The sequence below is a fragment of the Piliocolobus tephrosceles genome, chromosome 1 (assembly GCF_002776525.5).
Source record: "Piliocolobus tephrosceles isolate RC106 chromosome 1, ASM277652v3, whole genome shotgun sequence".
Taxonomy (NCBI): Eukaryota; Metazoa; Chordata; class Mammalia; order Primates; family Cercopithecidae; genus Piliocolobus; species Piliocolobus tephrosceles.
Window position 1 is genome coordinate 202,978,892 of NC_045434.1, and position 20,003 is coordinate 202,998,894.

At 47.8% G+C, this 20,003-nt stretch overlaps 1 protein-coding gene across 12 annotated transcripts in view; it reads left to right on the top strand.

Annotated features, from left to right (window-relative positions):
* Positions 1–20,003, top strand: part of TMCO4 (transmembrane and coiled-coil domains 4) — a 131,452-nt gene that overhangs the window by 97,474 nt on the left and 13,975 nt on the right. For 8 of the 12 annotated variants that reach the window (XR_004228626.1, XM_031934620.1, XM_023219790.3 and 5 more), the window contains 2 exons: positions 13,850–14,017; positions 15,430–15,547. Coding sequence is in view for 10 of the 12 variants with exons in the window: in XM_031934620.1 (XP_031790480.1) it covers positions 13,850–14,017; positions 15,430–15,547 (286 nt within the window). In the remaining 2 variants the exon portion in view is untranslated. The remainder of the gene's footprint in view (positions 1–13,849; positions 14,018–15,429; positions 15,548–20,003) is intronic. The other 4 variants (XR_004228627.1, XM_031934627.1, XM_023219793.3 and 1 more) reach the window with 1 other exon arrangement.

The window sequence follows — 20,003 nt, forward strand, 5'->3', positions numbered from 1 at the left end:
AGAAGAAAAGAAGAAGAAGAAGAAGAAGAAGAAGAAGAAGAAGAAGAAGAGAAGAAGAAGAAGAAGAAGAAGAAGAAGAAGAAGAAGAAGAAGAAGAAGAAGAAGAAGAAGAAGAAGAAGAAGAAGAAAAAGAAAAAGAAAAAGAAAATAATAGAGAAGAAGTCTCACTGTGTTGCCCAGGCTGGTCTCAGACTCCTGGGCTCAAGCAGTCCTCTCACCTCGGCCTCCCATAATGCTGTGATTCCAGGCATGGGCCAGTGCACCAGGCCGTCCCTTTAATTTAAACCCTCAACTAATTTAATAGTTGAGGGTTTACCCAAATGGCCCTGTCCTCCAGGCAGGGCTAAGCCCAGAGTCCCATGCTCAAGAATCCATCACAGGGACTCCAGGGAGGGGCGGGCGCTCTAGGATGTGATCAGCCCCCACTCCCAGGGCACTCCCTCCCTCTCTAATGGGAATGGCATTGTAGGAAGCTCCTGGGGTAGGGCCCTGCCCTGGAGATGCCCCGGGGCTTACGTGGTCACCACAGCACCACCTGGTGGCAGCTCTCTGGTGTGCAAGCTTCACAGAGGAAAAGGCCACTTCACGGCCACTTCTGCAGCCATCCGTCCTCCAATCCCAGCCCAGGGGGCGTGTCCAGAGGATACTTGCTGGGGAGAGTTACCGACTGCCTTTCCTTGAGGGCTTGTGCAGAACTCGGCAGCTTCTTCTATATCCTGAGAAATTTTCATGTCGTCAGTTATATCCTTCTTGTTTTCATTTGACTTGAAAAGCATTTATTAGGCACCAAATACACAAAGAGGGGAAGGAACTAATATTTGTCAGATACTCGCTGTGACAGGTGATTCTAGACATCATCTCACAGAACCTTCCCAATGAAAACCAGTCTCTAAAAAAATTGTTTTTAATAAGCCGTGCCCAGTAATCTGTGCCTGTAATCCCAGCTACTTGGGAGGCTGAGGTGGGAGGATCACTTGAGCCCAGGAGTTCAAGGCTGCGGTGAGCTATGATTGCGCCACTGTACTCCAGCCTGGGTTATACAATGAGACCCTGTCTCTAACATGAATAAATAAATAAATAATGTGTTTTAAGACAGAGTCTCATTCAGTCACCCAGAACGGAGAACAGTGCCATGAACAGCACCCTCTGTAGCCTCAACGCCCTCTGGGCTGAAGTGATCCCACCTCAGCACCCCCAAGTAGCTGGGACTATAGGTGTGCCTGGCTAATTTTCAAATTCTTTTTGTAGAAGTGGGGCCTTCCTACATTGCCCAGGTTGATCTCATGCTCCTGGCTCAAATGATCCTGCCACCTCGGCCTCCGAAAGTGCTGGGGTTACATGCATGAGCCACTACACCTGACCATACTTTTTATTTTATTTTATTTTATTTATTTATTTATTTATTTATTTTTGAGATGAAGTTTTACTCTTGTCACCCAGGCTGGAGTGCAGCGGCGCGACCTGGGCTCACTGCAACCTCCACCTCCTGGGTTCAAGCGATTCGCCTCCCTGAGCTTCCCGAGTAACTGGGATTACAGGTGCCCACCACAGTACCTGGCTAATTTGTGTATTTTTAGTAGAGACGGGGTTTCACCATGTTAACCAGGCTGGTCCCAAACTCCTGGCCTCAGGTGATCCGCTCTCCTCAGCTGCCCAAAGTGATGGAATTACAGACGTGAACCACAGTGCCTGGCCTAAATGATTTTTTAAAGGAGGAAACTGCTCTGGAGAAAGTAGGTTCTCAATCTAGGCCACACAGATTCCCATATATGAGCAGCTGTTTTCAATCCAGTCTTATAAAATGAGTTTTCAATCCAGTCTTATAAAACCACCATGAAGAAAGGTTACAAAAACAACAAAATCAGAATTAGACCCTCAGTGCCCAGCAGAATGGTCTGAAGAAGCCCTCCCCACCCCCTAAATATGTTACAGTTTTTAAAGACATAAATTTAAACTTTGAAAATAAGTGGAAGGAACAAGACGTTGAAAAAAAAGAATAGGGAGATCTGAGAATAAATCAAATGTAACTTCTAGAAATTAAAAAAAAAAGTCATTGCAATGAATACTGGATAAATTAAAGTGGTTTAGACAAAACTAAAGAGAAAAATAATGAACTGGCTGCATGTGGTGGTTCACACCTGTAATCTCAGCACTTTGGGAGGCCAAGGCGGGTGGATCAGTTGAGGCCAGGAGTTTGAGACCACCCTGGCCAACATGAGGAAAACCCGTTTATACTAAAAATACAAATATTAGTTGGATGTGGTGGTATGTGCCTGTAATCCCAGCTACTTGGGAGGCTGAGGCACAAGAGTCACTTGAACCTGGGAGGTAGAGGTTGCAGTGAGCTGAGATCACACCACTGCACTCCAGTGTGGGTGACAGAGAGAGACTCCGTCTCAATAATAATAATAATGAACTGGAAGATTGACTTGAAGAAATTAACCACAGTGCATCATGGAGAGATAAAGAGATGGAAAATAGGAAAGAAATTAAGGCTTGACATTTGCTTATAGAAATGCCCAAGAAAAAAAGACTAGGGGAGGGAGATAATTTATTGGCTGAGAATTTTCCAGAATTAATCTCTGCGCTTCAAGGAGCATGTTTTTTTGGTTTTTTTGTTGTTGTTGTTATTGATATTTTTTTAGAGACAGAGTCTCACTCTGTCATCCAGGCTGGGAGTGCAGTGGCACAACCATAGCTCACTGCAGCCTTGAACTCCTGGGCTCCAGCCATCCTCCTGCCTCAGCCTCCTTAGTAGCTGGGACCACAGGTGCACACCACCATGCCCACCTTGATCTTGCCTAAAGGATTCTACCTGGGCTCACTCCTCTAGTTCTTTCTGTGGATCCTTTCTTAGTGCAGGACGCCCAAAATCACATCCCCAAAAGTCAGCCACTTGCCAACAGCCTGGCATCATTCCCAGTGTTTTCCCCACTCCTTCCTCTTCTTCCTGGGTGAGAATCTGAAGAAAGATTCATCCTGCATTAGTGTCTTCAGGGATTTAACCCGTTGCCCATTACACGTGAGCTATCAGTATGTTGCAGTGTTTCAGACATACTGTGTACATCTGTGGTAGACTGATGGCAAAAAAAATGGCCATAATGCCCACCCTGCCTGTATCCACACACTTTACAATGTGACTTTGAAACCGCTCCAGTCAAGAAGTGTAGTCTGTTTCCCCACCCCTTGAATCTGGGCTGGCCTCATAACTTGCATTGGCCCATAGAAGGCATAGGAAATCACATCACACCGTTTTCAAACCTAGGCCTCAGAAGGCCTTGCACGTGAATTCCACTCTCTCCTAGAACCTCACCATAAGAATGGGTCCAGGTGGCCGGGCACGGTGGCTCAAGCCTGTAATCCCAGCACTTTGGGAGGTCAAGACGGGCAGATCACGAGATCAGGAGATCGAGACCATCCTGGCTAACATGGTGAAACCCCGTCTCTACTAAAAAAAAAAAAAAAAATACAAAAAACTAGCCGGGTGAGGTGGCAGACGCCTGTAGTCCCAGCTACTCGGGAGGCTGAGGCAGGAGAATGGCGTAAACCCAGGAGGCGGAGCTTGCAGTGAACTGAGATCCGGCCACTGCACTCCAGCCTGGGCGACAGAGCGAGACTCCGTCTCAAAAAAAAAAAAAAGAATGGGTCCAGGTTAGCTCCTGGGGAGATGAGAGATCCCACCTAGCAAAGCTGGCTCATCCCAGCCAGCCTCGGCCTAGCCACTAGCTGGCTGCAGACACATGAGTGTGCCCAGTGGGATCAGCCATACCTGGATGATTTTAGCAGAACTGCCCAGCAATTTGTAGGCTCGTGGGACATAATCACTGATTATTTTAAGCCTCTGAGTTCTGGGATGGTTTGCCACACGCCAATAGCTAACTGATAGAAGACATGTGGCCTTCTATGTCCCTGTGTCACATTTTGATAATTCGTGCAATATTTCAAATCTTTTCACTATGACGTGCTCACTTCAAGCCTCTGTGACACATTTGGTAATTCTCACAATATTTCAAGCCTTTTCTTTTTTTCTTTCTTTTGTTTTTTTGTTGTTGTTGAGATGGAGTCTCGCTCCGTTACCCAGGCTAGAGTGCCATGGCATGATCTCAGCTCACTGCAACGTCTGCCTCCCAGGTTCAAGCGATTCTCCTGCCTCAGCTTCCCGAGTAGCTGGGATTACAAGTGCCTGCCACCATGCCTGGCTAATTCTTTGTATTTTTAGTAGAGACAGGGTTTTAGCATGTTAGCCAGGCTGGTCTCGAACTCCTGACCTCATGATCCACCTACCTCAGCCTCCCAAAGTGCTGGGATTACAGATGTGAGCCACCGCACCCAGCCAAACCTTTTCATTATTATTGTATCTGTAATGGTGATCAGTGATGTTTGATGTTACTATTGTAATTGTTTTGGGGGCACCACAAACATTGTCCATGTAAGACGGTGAACTTAGTAAATGTTGTGTGTGTTCTGATGCTCCACCAACTGGCTGTTCCCACCTCTCTCCCTCTCCTCCAGCCTTCTTATTCCCTGAGACACAACAATATTGAAGTTAGGCCAGTTAATAACCCTACACGATGGATAGCTGGGCCCAGTGGCTCGTGCCTATAATCCCAGCACTTTGGGATGCAGAGGTGGGAGGATTACTTGAGCCAAGGAGTGTGAAACTAGCCAGGGCCACATGGTGAAACCCTGTCTCTACCAAAAAAATAGCAAAAAATTGGCCAGGCACAGTGGCTCATGCCTGTAATCCCAGCACTTTTGGAGGCCGATGTGGATGGATCACCTGAGGTCGGGAGTTCAAGACCAGCCTGACCAACATGGAGAAACCCCGTCTCTATTAAAAATACAAAATTAGCCAGGCATGGTGGCGCATGCCTGTTATCCCAGCTACTCAGGAGGCTGAGGCAGGAGAATCGCTTGAACCTGGGAGGCAGAGGTTGCGGTGAGCTGAGATCACACCATTGCACTCCAGCCTGGGCAACAAGAGCAAAACTCCGTCTCAAAAAAGAAAAAAAAAAAAAAGCATAAAATTAGCCCAGCATGGTGGTGTGCGTCTACAATCCCAGCTTCTTGGGAGGCTGAGGTGGGAGAATCACTTGAGCCTGGGAGGTTGAGGCTGCAGTGAGCTGTGATTGCGCTGTTGCACTCCAGCCTGGGTGACAGAGCAAGACCCTGTCTGAAAAACAAATAAATGGCCTCTAAGTGTTCAAGTGAAAGGAAACATCACACATTTCTCACTTTAAATCAAAAACTAGAAATGATTAAGCTGAGTAAGAAAGGCATGTTGAAAGTGAGACAAACCAAAAACTGGGCCTCTTGCATCAAACAGCCAAATTGTGAATGCAAAGGAAAAGCTTCTTGTAGGAAATTAAAAGTGCTGCTCCAATGATCACAGAGTGTGGGAAAATAGCACCGACAGGCTTAGTTGAAGTGGGGCTGCCACAAACCTTCGATTTGCAAAGCACGTAATATCTGTGAAGTGCAGTAAAGCAAAACGCAATAAAATGAGGCATGCGTGGTACATGTAGAATGAAATGTCTTGTTCTCTACTGGCTCACTGCCTGCAGCTTACCAGCAGCTATATTTCTCAAAGTTCTATTGTTAACTCCAACTCATCTTTCTGATGGGAAAATTGAGTTCCCGTAGCAGGATGTGGGCCAATTGCCTAACTCTCCATCGAAAACTAGAAAGTGTGTTGTGTTTCACATGGCCCCTGTTCTTTTTCGTAGCAGTATCTGTTCACCCACCTCTGCTTTGGCACATGTGCCAGAGATTACCAAAGCAAAAGGCCACATGCCCTTGGCCTGCTCTGTACATCGGGATATTAATCTTTGAGCAAGTTCTAGCTTGCTAGTGTGTCTAGTGTCTGCTAGTGAATCAACAAAATCGGAAATGTTCACCTTCACAGGCGTGTGTGTTCTGACTTTCGTACACAATTTTGAAAGATGTCAGTTGTCAGAAGACATATATTTTGGTTCAAGGTTTTATTTGATTGCAAAGGGAAGTGGGACAGGAGAGTAGGATGGAAAATGTGGGAATTACCAAATTCTACCGTGTCACTTACTGTGTGACCTTGGACAAATTACTCGGCATGTCTGAGTCTAGGCTTCCCATCATTAAATGGAAGTGGTCATGCTTACCTCCTAGGATTGTTGGGAAGAGTAAAGGAAATTAATCAATGTATGAAGCACTTAGTCCTGAGCCTACCATGAAATAAACTGAGATGATGATGATAAAGAAGAGGAGGAGGAGGAGGATTAAGAAATGGAATTCCAGCCAGGTGTGATGGAATCCCAGCACTTTGGGAGACTGAGGCAGGCAGATGGCTTGAACTCAGGAGTTTGATACCCACCTGGGCAACGTAGTGAGATCCCATCTCTACTAAAAATCAAAAAAAAAAAAAATTGGGGCATGATGGCACACACCTGTAGTCCCAGCTACTTGGGACGCTGAGGCAGGAGGATGGATTGAGTCTGGGAGGTTAAGGCTGCGGTGAGCTATGATCACACCACTTGCACTCTAGCCTGCGCAACAGAGCAAGACCCAGTCTCAAAATATAAAAAATAAAATAAATTTTTAAAAAATAGAATTCCAGGCTGGGCCCAGTGGTTCACGCCTGTAATCCTAGCACTTTGGGAGGCCAAAGCAGGCGGCTCACCTGAAGTCGAGAGTTCAAGACCAGCCTGACCAACATGGAGAAACCCTGTCTCTACTAAAAATACAAAATTAACTGGGCATGGTGGTGCATGCCTGTAATCCCAGCTACTTGGGAGGCTGGGGCAGGAGAATCGCTTGAACCTGGGAGGCGGAGGTTGCGGTGAGCCGAGATCACACCATTGCACTCCAGCCTAGGCAACAAGAGTGAAACTCTGTCTTTGAAAAGAAAAGAAAAGAAAAGAAAAGAAAAGAAAAGAAAAGAAAAGAAAAGAAAAGAAATAGAATTCCAGAGCTTTAAAAAAAAAAATCCCTTACAGCAAAGTCTCCGGTTTCATTCCCTGCCGCTATGAAGTTAGGCCAACATTACTGCCCATGATGTTTGCAAGATAAAACCAAAGCAAAAGAGTTTGTCAATGTGCTCACAAAGATACATTTAAACATCCTGACCCTTGAGTCCCCAAATTCTTACTTGGCTGAAAATTATGTCTGCGCTGTCACTAGATACCAGCTGAAATGCGGAACAGACAGCCACTCGGTCAGCTGGCTCTTTCATCTCCATGATAGCAGACAGCAGACATTACGTTTGATGTGATTTATTTCCCTTCCATGGATTGTATCCACCAGTTGCTTTATTCTCAGACAAACCCGGCTTTAGTCCCCCTGGGGCGGGGGGAGGGGAGAAGGAGGGGAGGTCAGGCAGTGCAGATTAATTTTTAGGGTCTCCCTGCCGGGATGTTAGTAAAAGCCTTATCACTCTGCATGACCAAATAAAAGAGATGGGAATCAAAGAGGAGAGATGAAGGCTTAGTCATTCCCTTAAAGAATTCATCCCAAATCCTGATATATGTCCAAACGGGCTCCTTTAAGCAATTCTTTCCAGTGTGAACCTCATTCCACTGCAGGGCTTGGGGGTACAGTCAAAGCCGCCCTTTCTCCTTTCTTGGTCCTCCCCCTTCTGTGGCCTCTCTCTATGTGTCTATCATGCGCACATGCGTATCTTTGGAATGGATTTCATTGGTGTTAATGCAGTTCATAGTGTTTCCTTCAAGGTCTCTTTTCTGGACCCGCAGTCAGGAGATAACTTCCTCCTTGGTTTCCTACCTTATCACTCGCTGCACACATGAGCCCCCACCAGGAGGGAGAAAATCCTTCTTTTTTGCTTCTTAAACTTGTGATTCTTTGGTCTTTGCAGCCCAGAAGAATCTCATTATTGACAGCATGACAGGCATGTGGGAGTGAGCGGTGCTGCCTTCCCAGCTGTTTGATGAGATTTCTGAGTGGCAGTTAAAGGAGCCGGCCCTGGGATAGCAGAAAGCTCTGCGAGGGTTTGCCTCACTTTAAGGAAGCTCACCGTGTGGAAAGGGGGAAATGACAAAGGTGAAGCTGGGACCTTTACCTGATTCCCATTGGCAAAGGCCCTGCACTGTCTGAAAGGGTTCTCTGTGGGGCTCTTTGGAAGGGCTGGCCCCACTTGGTGCATTTTAAGAATGTTTAGTTTCACAAAAAACTTAATTTAAACACAATTTTTGAGACCAAGGCTATAGTGTGAGCTGAAGTTTGCTGCTGTGACGAAGCTGTCCATTTTCAGCTCTTGGGTTTATTTTTTTAATTTTTATTATTTTTTTTAAAAGCTAAGATAATTTCCAGACTTTTAGGGGTACCAAGTGGTAAAGCACCATCTCAGGAGTCCAGTGTGAGCTGCTGAAAACATGACAAGAGCAATTCACAAGATAGAAACTGAATATCTAAATTCTGGGGGTCTTTGACCTTTGAACTTTCTTTTTCCTCTACTGGGGATACTGTCTGGAAGCATTCGGAATGGTTCAGCATGTGGCAGTACCATCATAGGCTTCCCTTCAACAGCCTCCAACAAAACTAGGCTATCCTGAACCCCTAGAGTAGAACTGTTTACCCTTATACCAGTGATATGGTTTGGCTGTGGGTCCCCACCCAAATCTCATGTGGCATTGTGATCCCCACGTGTTAATGCCAGGAGAGGCCTGGTGGGAGGTGATTGGTGATTGGATTATAGTGACAGATTTCCCCATGCTGTTCTCGTGATAGTGAGTGAGTTCTCATGAGATCTGGTTGCTTAAAGGTGTGACACACTTCCCCTTCACTCTCTCCTGCTCCACCATGGGAAGACAAGCTTGCTTCCCCTTCACCTTCCACCATGATTGTAAGTTTCCTGAGGCCTCTCAGTCATGCTTGCTGTTAAGCCTGCAGAACTTGAGTCAATTAAACCTCTTTTCTTCATAAATTGCCCAGTCTCAGGTAGGTCTTTCTAGCAGTGTGAAAATGGACCAATACAACCAAGAAGGCTGGGAGTGCACCTAAACCTACATGTGGCGTGTGCCCAGGCAGACTTCGAGGGGTTATATATTTTTTGAGATGGAGTCTCGCTCTTGTTGCCCAGGCTGGAGTACAGTGGTGCGATCTCGGCTCGCTGCAACCTCCTTCTCCCAGGTTCAAGTGATTCTCCTGCCTCAGCCTCCCAAGAAGCTGGCATTACAGGCATATGCCACCACCCGGGGATAATTTTTGTGTTTTTACTAGAGACTGAGTTTTGCCATGTTGGCCAGCCTGGTCTCAAACTGCTGGCCTCAAGCAATCCGCCCACCTTGGCCTCCCAAAGTGCTGGGAATACAGGTGTGAGCCACCGCACCCAGCTGCCAGACTCTGTAAATAATCAGATCTTTTGTGAACTAATAGAGTGAGATCTCACTCATTACCAAGAGGAGGGCACCAAGCCATTTATGAAGGATCCACCCCCATGACCCAAACACCTCCCACCAGGCCCCACATCACGTTTCAGCATGAAATCTGGAGGGGACAAACATCCAAACCATTTCAAAGAGGGAACAGCAAGGCCAGTGTGGCTGGAGCAGAGAATGAAGGGATGGTCAGGCAGGGCTTCGAGATCATTACAATGACTTCAACTTTGACTCCATGAAAGATAGGTCCCCTGGGAGGTTTTTAAGCACAAAGGTGACATGATCTGACTTTACTGCAGTGTAATTTATGTACCACAAGACCCACCCATTTTAAATACACAATTTAATGACTTTTAGGAAATATACAGAGCTGTGCAATCATCACCAAACCCAATTTTAGAACATTTCCATCACCCCAAAAAAACATCTCATGCCTATGACTACAATGTAAAGGGATCAGCTGGGCTCCTGTGTTAAAAATAGCAATAAGAGGTGGAAGCAAAGAAAGTGTTGGAAAGAGACATTTTTTTCACGGCACATGTGAATGACAATAAGTTCTAAGAGCTGAGGGGTAAAGACATGACTGATGAAGCTTTTCCAACTACTGCAGGTTTGGAACTGCCTTAATGCCAAAGTTATAATAGGATGAAAGGCCTTCAGCTCTCACAGTAAAAATAGGATATTAATAACTTAGTGAGAACTGTTTAAAAATGAGAAATGCAAGCATAAATGCTCTACATGTCTATGACTCGACTCCTGAACTTGAAGTTAATCCCTGCCCTCTTTTACATAAAAAGTCTGAATATTTCTAAAGCTATATAGGGCTCTCTTAATGCCTTGAAAATTCACAAGAAAAAAGCTGACGGCAGCAGTAGGAATAAATCCCAAACATGTTTCAGCAAACACTCATTGTCCCTGCAGTAAAAGGGCAGTGAGGTCTTTCCATGTCCATTATTACTGAAATGTTTAAATCCCAGTTTCTTTTGTTGGTCTTGAAAACTGGGGATATTCTACACTGAATCCACATGATGATCTGAAGGATTTTCTGTCCCTGTGGAAGGGACTTGCTTGACACTACAAGTGGTACCTGGGCCAGATGCGGTAGCTCACTCCTGTAAATCCCAGCACTTTAGGAGACTAAGGCGGGAGGATTACCTGAGTCCAGCAGTTTGAGACCAGCCTGGGCAACATAGCAAGACCTCATCTCTACTAAAATTTAAAAAATCAGCCAGGTATGATGACAGACACCTGTAGTACCAGCTACTTGGGAGGCAGAGACAGGAGAATCACTTGAGCCTGTGAGATCGAGCCTGCAGATTGCGCCACAGCACTCCAGCCTGGGCAACAGAGGGAGACCCTGTCTCAAAAAAGAAAAATTAAAAAGTGGTACCTGAGTGAGGATTTTCCATAGTTTACCCGGAAGCCTGAATTCTTCTAGTATTATAAGGTTTTGAAACAAACAGTGGATTTTGACTTTTTTTTTTTTTTCCTTTCCAGTAGCTGTGACAGCAGCCAGTATCATCTTTTTCCTAACCTAGATAGGTTTCCCCTCCTGCACCATCCCATTCTTGGAACAGTCAGATGGTAATGGGCTCTGCCTGCCTATCCACATCTACCTTGGGTGGGTCTAAGGCAAGCTTGTCCAACCAGTGGCCTGCTGGCCACATGCCACCCAGGATGGCTTTGAATGCAGCTCAACACAAATTACTAAACTTTCTTAAAACATTCTGAGTTTTTTTGCAATTCTTTTTTTTTTTAATTTTTTATCTCATCGACTATTGTTAGTGTTAGTATATTTTTGTTTGTTTGCTTGTTTATTTATTTTTGAGATGGAGTCTGTCTCCGTCGCCCAGGTTGGAGTACAGTAGCGCCATCTTGGCTCACTGCAATCTCCGCCTCCTGGGTTCAAGCAATTCCCCTGCCTCAGCCTCCTGAGTAGCTGGGATTACAGGCGTCCACCACCACGCCCGGCTAATTTTTGTGTTTTTCGTAGAGACGGGGTTTCGCCATGTTGGCCAGGCTGGTCTCAAACTCCTGACCTCAGGTGATCCACCCACCTCGGCCTCCCAAAGTGCTGGGATTACAGGCGTGAGCCACGGTGCCCGCCTAGTGTTAGTGTATTTTATGTGTGACTCAAGACAATTCTTCCAGTGTGGCCCATGGAAGCCAAAAGATTGGACACCCCTGATCTAAGGTGGTTCTTGCCAACCGCCCTTAGCTAACACCATGCATTGCTGAGAGCCTGCCATGTAGCTTATCTCCAGGTCAGCAGCCACGCAGAGAGCAGATCTTTAAAGTCTAAGGGTACATCTGGGCGTGGCAGTGGTCTAAGGAGGAAAGGGGGAGAGGCCCAGCTAGGCAGCTGCCAGCCCAGCTTCAGAGATAGGTAAATGTGTTGCCAGCTTGGTTTGTCTGTGCTCAGGACTATTTTCTGGGGTTCAAACTACGAGTCTTAGTTCAAGGTCACAGGCAGCTCCCTTTTTAGGTTTTCTGACAGCTGTCCATGGATCCTGACTGTGGCTCAGAAATGCTGCTATTACCATCGCTGGCCACAAGGGGTCCCAGCCCTGCAGGCAACCGCACCAAGGCTTGAAAAGCAGCGCCAGCTCTTAGCGGGGCAGACTCTGCCCGGCAGAGAAGGCGCCCTGAATGGCCAGCCTCCAGAGAAAGCTGTTGAGCTATGGTTATCCCTGGGTCCACAACCATTTGGCACTGTGGGAGCAACGATAACCCGCATATGATCACTGTGCTCGTTGTTATCGCAGACAGTAGAGAGAAAGACCCCAGGGACCAGCAGCTCTGTGTTCTGGTCCCAGGCTTTTTCTGATTGGCTGTGTGATCTTGGGCAAGCCCCATCTCCTCTCTGACCCTGTTTCCTCGTTTTCCAAGGGAAATCGTGTTGATCTCTAAGGGTCTTTTCAGCAACAGTCTTGCCAACAACAAAAGCACCTGAAATATCCCTAATATTGGAGGGGTATCTGAGCCATCCTTGCTATTCACCACAAACTGTCAGCTTACTGAAGTTTTAAATTCTTCTGCCAGATTATCATTGTCCTGGAAACAAAAGGAGCAAAGTCAGAATTCTGTGCTATGGAGTCTTTTAACCTCAGACCAGAGGGGAACTCAGAAAGTTTGGTACTACAGGGGTTTTCAAACTCTTATCAGCCTGGAACCCTGAATTCAGACAAACTCTGACGTGGAAGCCCAGACGGAAAACCACTGGAAGGACTCTGGTTAGAAACTGGAGCCCAGACAGAGGAAGCTGTCTGTCCTGTGTCGCTCAGCAAAAGAGTCACAGAGCTGGTCGAAGCTGTCCCAGCTGGGCACATTTCCCAGCAATGAACTGAGTGTGTGGCTTCCCGGTGTGTGAGGGAACTCAGACCGTAAGAAAGAGCTGGCTGGGCGTGGTGGTTCACGCCTGTAATCCCAGCACTTTGGGAGGCCGAGGCAGGTGGATCACCTGAGGTCAGGAGTTCGGGACCGGCCTGGCAAACATGGCAAAACCCCGTCACTACTAAAAATACAAAAATTAGCCAGGCGTGGTGGTGCATGCCTGTAGTCCCAGCTACTTGGGAGGCTGAGGCAGAAGGATCGCTTGAACCTTTGAGGTGGAAGTTGCAGCGAGCCAAGATTGCACTCCTGCACTGTAGCCTGGGTGAGAGTGAGACTCTGTCAAAAAAAAGAAAAAGAAAGAAAGAAAAGAAAAGAAAAAAAAGAAGGAGGGAGGGAGGAGGGAGGAGAGAGGGAGGGAGGAGGGAGGGAGGGAGGGAAGGAAGGAAGGAAGGGAGGGAGGGAGGGCCACAAGGGGGAGGCAGGGGGTCAGGCAGGCCAGTGGGGTGCATGAACTCCCACTGTGCATTCACTGTGCTGGGATTTTTCCCATGTGACTTAATCCTCATAAAGACCCTATAAGGCCAGCATCATCATCCTCTTTTAGGCTTGGAGAAGTTACATGATTTGGTTCAAGTCACATAGCCCGAAAGTGGCTAAGCTGGGATTTGAACCTGATGTCAAAGCCTGTAAACTGGTTTTCCTGATAGAGACAGATATTTATTCACGGATTCATTCATTCATTCATTCAAATCTTTATTGAGCACCAAATCGGTAACCGGTGCTGTCCTGGGCCCTGCCACACTGCTATGAATATAACCAGTGCTGTCCTAGGCTCTGCCACAGTGCTGTGAATGGAACCGGTGCTGTCCTGGGCCCTGCCACACTGCTGTGAATGAGGCACTGGGGTGCCTGCCTCACTGAACCTCCGTGTTAGAGGAGGAGACAAATGATAAACAATAGCCTGTGACAAGGAGAAAAATAAAGCAGAGGATGGGATAGAGGCTGGGGGAGGGGTGCATTTGCACCTCTCATTTGTCCAGTGCAGTGTTTCTCCGAGCCTGGTCCACATACCCATCTGAGAACTACTGGTTTCCATTCTGCAGCAAGATTTAAAAAGCCGTGTTGCTTCTCTGTGTCTGTACTTACAGAACAATTGGATTGCACTTTGGTGTTTGTTTGCTTGTTTGTTTTGAGACAAGATCTGGCTCCATCACCCAGGCTGGTGTGCAGTGGTGTGGTCATAGCTCACTGTGACCTCAAACTCCTGAGCTCAAGCAATCTACCTGCCTCAGCCTCCCAAGTAGCTGGGACTGCAGGTGGGTGCCACCACATCCAACTAATTTTTAATTAATTAATTTATTTAGAGACAGAGTCTCAATCTGTGGCCCAGGCTGAGTGCAGTTGCCCAATCTCAGCTCACTGCAACCTTGCCTCCCGGGCTCAGGCGATTTTCATGCCTCAGCCTCCCAAATAGCTGGGATTACAGGCTTCTGCCACCACACCCAGCTAATTTTTGTATTTTTAGTAGAGGCGGTTTTTTGCCATGCTGGCAAGGCTAGTCTCTAAATCCTGGCCTTAAGTGATCCACTCACCTTGGCTTCTCAAAATGCTGGGATTACAGGCAGAAGCCACTGTGCCGGGCCCTGGCTTTTTTTTTTTTTTTTTGTAAAGACAAGGTGTCACTTTGTTGCCCAGGCTGGTCTTGAACTCCTGGGCTGAAGCAATCCTTATGCCTCAGCTTCCCAAAATGCTGGGATTATCAACACTAGGTGATCCGCCGCCCCTAGCCCAGATTGCACTTTGAATAGCCCTGACCTGAAATATTTCCTGAATCATTAGATCGATGCGGCTGACAAGTGCACTCCCTGGCCCCAGGACCTACTCGCCCCATCTCCTCTTCAGCCCCCTCTTCCCACCAGTCTGCACAGATCCCAGGGAACCTTTTGCAGAGGAAGATATTGGTGTCTCCCACCTGGCATGCAAGATGATGCAGGGCCCATTAGTCTGTTCTAAAGGAAGACATCCATCCATAGTCCACAGCTGGTGTGAGCTTCGTAGGTGGTGGAGAGAGACCTGGGTTCCAACTCAGGCTGTGCTGGAACTTATTAGCCATGTGATCTTGCAGATACCTTTGGTTTTCCGTAACTCTAAAATGGGGATAATGAGGCTGGGCACAGTGGCTCTCGCCTGTAATCCCAGTACTTTGGGAGGCCAAGGCAGGTGGATCACCTGAGGTGAGGAGTTTGAGACCAGCCTGGCCAACATGGTGAAACCCCATCTCTACTAAAAATACAAAACAGTAGCTGGGCCTGGTGGCATGTGCCTATAGTCCCAGCTACTCGGGAGGCTGAGGCAGGAGAATCACTTGAACCGGGAGGTGGAGGTTGCAGTAAGCTGAGATCGTGCCACTGTAGTCTAGCCTAGGCAACAAAGTGAGACTCCATCTCAAAATATATAAATATAGATAAATAAATAAAATGGGGTAATGATCCTTTGAAGGAATAGATTAAGCATATAAGAGGCTTGACTCAGGTTCTGGAACTCGGTAGAAGCTTCCATGCCTATTCATGCATGTGTTTGCATGTGTGTACATGCACATATGCACATGATTCACGTGTGTGCATGTGTATGTGTGTGACATTCATCTCCTCCACTGCTGTTGGAGAGTCCCTCCCAGCACCCACTGTGACCAGGGACACTGACAGCCTTTTCTGGGGTCTTTTGCCAGATTGCCAAGGGATCATTGAGGATGTCGTCCTGCTGGGTGCACCTGTGGAGGGAGAAGCGAAGCACTGGGAGCCTTTCCGGAAGGTGGTGTCCGGGAGGATCATCAACAGCTACTGCAGGTCTGTCCAAACCTCGTGCCAGCGGGGAAGTGGCAGTGCTTACTGAGCACTTAGCATGCCCATGCTCTGTGTTGGGGACACATATTCGAGACCTAATCCCTGTCCTGGAAGATCCCAAGAACTGGCCGGGCACCAGCCCTGTTAGGAGCAGGCCCCGGCCTGGTGATCTGATCTGGGAAGCATCCCCCCAGTGGGATGATGGACAGCAGGGGGATTCTGAGAAGATGTTTGTGTATCAGGCCTGAGAGCAGCAGGATGACAGGAGAGGCTGGGGCAGCTTGGCCAGGTTGGAGCTGGGGGAAGGGACATGGGCGAGTGGGACACAGACTGAAAAACAAAGATTGGACCACAGGGAGGTCTTTGAATGAGGTCTAAGAGGCATCTATGTTTAGTCTTTGGCGGTGGAAGGAGGGACTGGAGGGGCCTAGGCTGAGCTTTCTGAGTGCTGCCTTGGAGGAAGGGCAGGGTGCTAGAACAGGAGGCTGACGGCATGCAGGAACCTGTACCCAAACAGGGTGACAGACCCTCCAGCCAGAGGAGGGGGCCCGAGAAGGCTGGCGGCCACAGGGCTAGAAAGGAAGCAACCTTTGTTTGGGGTTTGAGAAGGAGGACCTGCAGGGTTTCAGCCAAAGCTGTGACTCAGACTTTGGGGCAGGAGGGAGGATGAAACCCAAAACGGCAGACCTCTAAGATTGGCCTGAGAAGACGCCCTGTCCATCCAGCCTCTGGATGAAGCAAAGGTGTTTTCAGAGCAGCAATGTTTAAGGCTTGATTCGGAAGCACACAGGCCTGGGTTCTAATGCCCACCTTCATTTCTTCATCAGTAAAAGAGGGATACTGATAGCAACTGCCCTCAGAGTTGTGAGGATGCTTGGAGGATTTACAGAGCTGTACATGTGTGCGTGTTTACATGTATGTACATACACATGTGCACGATTGTCCATGTTCACATGTGTGTATGTGTGTGCATGGTACATACATGCTTTGTGAATGACAGGTAATGTCACCATTTTTTTCACTCATCATCATCAGTCACTTGGGATAGTCATTCAGTGAATTCAGTGAGCACCAACCTTGGGCCAGGCTGCATGGTGGGAGGCTGAGGCAGGACAATCGCTTGAACCTGGGAGGCAGAGGTTGCAGTGAGCCGAGATCGCACCACTGTACTCCAGCCTGGGCCACAAGAGCAAGACTCCATCTCAAAAAATAGATACAAAAAAAATAAGAAAAAGATAAGGAATGGACAAAGACTTTGATGTGAGGCAGTCCTAGGTTAAAGTCTTGCCTCTGCCGTTTGCCTTTTGAGTGGGTTTAGACAAACAACTTCCCTGAATTCAGCGTCCCCACCTATAAAATAGGAATAATAGTCCCTCCTGTGTAGAGGTTCTGGGAAGATTAAATGACGTTATAAAGCAGAAGAACTGGCACTTAGTAGGTGCCCAATAAATTATAACAGTTACAATGTTTATTACTTGGCATACTCACATAGCACATTATTTTTTAGTACTTTTTATAAACAGCAAAGGGAAAGAATTAAAATTGCATGTGTGCAGGGGGAACGCAGCAAAATCTTATTAAACCCATCTGTTCTGTTGAGAACCTGAGGCGCATACACTTGGTTTTCAATTATTTTGTGAGACCCTGGGCCATCTCTTTATGGAGAGAAAGGAGGAGGAGGAGTAGAAGGAAGAAGAAAGGGAAGGAGGGCGGGAGGCTGAGGCAGGAGAATGGCGTAAACCCGGGAGGCGGGGCTTGCAGTGAGCTGAGAGCTGGCCACTGCACTCCAGCCTGGGCGACAGAGCGAGACTCTGTCTCAAAAAAAAAAAAAAGGGAAGGAGGGAAGGAGAGAGACAGTGTCGATCAAAACAACTGTAGTTCCTTGGTTAAATTAAGCATCAGCCAGGAGTTCAGATTCTTGGTCTCCAAAGGCCTTTTAGTTGCTGTGAACTTAAACATGGAGGATGAGAGGGAAGGGGATTCAGGCCAACACTACCCAACTACACAAGTTTACTCACGTGTAATTTACATTAATAAAGCTCTTTGTAAACCCACTCCCTTACCTGGGCTATTCACGAACTTTCTGGAAGCTAACTGGGGTGATAGCACTGCCGCCTGTCACATCCCTGAGGAAGTGAAGCTCTAAGAGGGGCAAGTGACTTGCCTAGGGTCTCACAGGCAGACCCAGGATATGAGCTCAGGCCTGTCTCATCCCCCCGTGAGATGGCTGCATTCTGAGTCCTCAGGAGAGCTCCTTGTAGCCCAGGGACAAGAGGCCACCCTGTGGGCTCTGCCCCAGGTGCCGTGTGAGGAGGGGATGACAGAAGAAGGAGCAGGGAGGACCCTGCTCACAGATGGCTCGAGGCCTGGTGAGTGAGCCAGGTCTGCCTTCAGCAGGTGGCGGTTGTTCAGCCTGGGGTTTGCACATCAGCATTGCCTGGAGGACCTGAGAGAGAGTGGCAGTGAGTTACCGGTTCAGCTCAGGATACAGTGATGACTAAGGCACAGGCCTGCCCTCAGGGAGCTCTCTGCTTTTCTAGAAAAGGGGAAACACAGGAGGATGTGTGGCAAACATCATAAAAGGAACAAGTACCAGACACACAAGGGGTGAATGATTACTCATTTCGGATGGAGGACGGGCGCAGTGGCTCGCACCTGTAATTCCCGCACTTTGGAAGGCCGAGGCAGGAGGATTGCTTGAGCCCAGAAAGGAGTTCAAGACCAGCCTGAAAACATGGCAAAACCTGTCTCTACAAAAAAATACAAAAATTAGCCGGGCATGGTGGTGCACACCTGTAGTCCCAGCTACTTGGGAAGCTGAGGTGGGCTGATGGCTTGACCCTAGGAGGCAGAGGCTGCAGTGAGCCAAGATTGTGCCACTGCACTCCAGCCTGGGCAACAGAGCGAGACTATATCACAAAAACAAAAACAAACAAACAAAAAAATACAAAAATTAGCCAGACATGGTGGTGCACACCTGCAGTCCCATCTACTTGGTAGGCTGAAGTGGGAGGATAGCTTGAGCCCAGGAGGCAGAGGCTGCAATGAGCCAAGATCATGCCACTGCACTCCAGCCTGAGCAACAGAGTTAAGACCCTGTCTCAAAACATATATATATATAGTAGTGGGTGGAGAGGCCCAGGGACACTCCCTAGTGGAGCGGATGTCCAAGGTGAATCTTGAAAGGATGGATATAGGAACCCATCAGAGACTGGAAGCACAGACTGAGCCGGAGAGAGGCGGCACAGCACACACAGGTCCAGCACAGGCGCTAATAGTCATGACTGAGGCTCCCTGAGCACCTGTGTGTACATGTCCCGCCTCAGTTAATGGTCCCACCAATGCTGGGAGCTAAGATACCCTGAGGAGGCTGAGGCTCAGAAAGGTCAAGCAACCTGTCCAAGGTCACACAGCTCATAATTGACAAGGCAGGAATTGAACCTGGCTCTGTGTGGTCCAGAGCTGGGTGGAGAAGGTCTTGAATGCCAGTGAAGGCCCATGGTTTGCTCAGCACAGTGAGAGGGTTCAGAACCTTCTAATCTGTGCTCCTGCTCTGCCCTTACATGTGTATAAATACATGTAATTCACATTTTAACTAAAATGTTGTCATAATTACAACAGAAATCATTTCGGAGGAATGATGCTGTCTTTGGTCATTTACACCCAGCGGTATTGGAATCATTTCCCGACCATCCTCACATCCAGTATTTGATGCACTGGATTCTTATGAATAGTTCAATAAAACAACTTGAATGGATCTCCCTTTTCTCCCTCTAGCCATCCTTTTTTGTTTGTTTGTTTGTTTGTTTGTTTTTCGGGACAAGGTCTCACTCTGTTGCCCAGGCTGAAGTGCAGTGGCACAACCGGGGCTTACTGCAGCCTCAACTGCCTTGGGCTTAGATGATCCTCCTGCCTCAGCCTCCCAAGTAGCTGGGACCGTAGGCACACACCACCACACCCAGCTAATTTTTGTGTGTTTTGTAGAGATGGGGTCTCCCTATGTTGCCTAGGCTGGTCTCAAATGCCTGGGCCCAAGCAATCCTCCTACCTCAGCCTCCCAAAGTGCTGGGATTACAGGCGTGAGCCACTGCCCCCTGCAACCATCCATTCTTAGACAGTGCTTCTTGAGCCCTCAATATTAAGATCATCATCAGGACCTGAAAGCATTGGTCTCTGGAGAGACTGAAGGAATTTTCTAGATGAGAAAGCCCAGAGGCAATGGAGAGCCATGGTCTGCTTCTGAGGGAGCACAGTGGTCAGATGGGTGTTTTAGGAAGACTCCAGTGGCTCGAGGTAGGTGAGGCCAGGAGCAGGGAGTGGGGTGAGGAGGCTGTTGCATTCATCCGTGGGGTGGGGGAGGGAGGATTGCCTACTCTAAGGGCTGGACCACAAGGGACAGGTATTGGAGGGGAGAGGGGAGGAAGAATTGGGAGGACTCTGATGCGTTGGCCATAGGGAA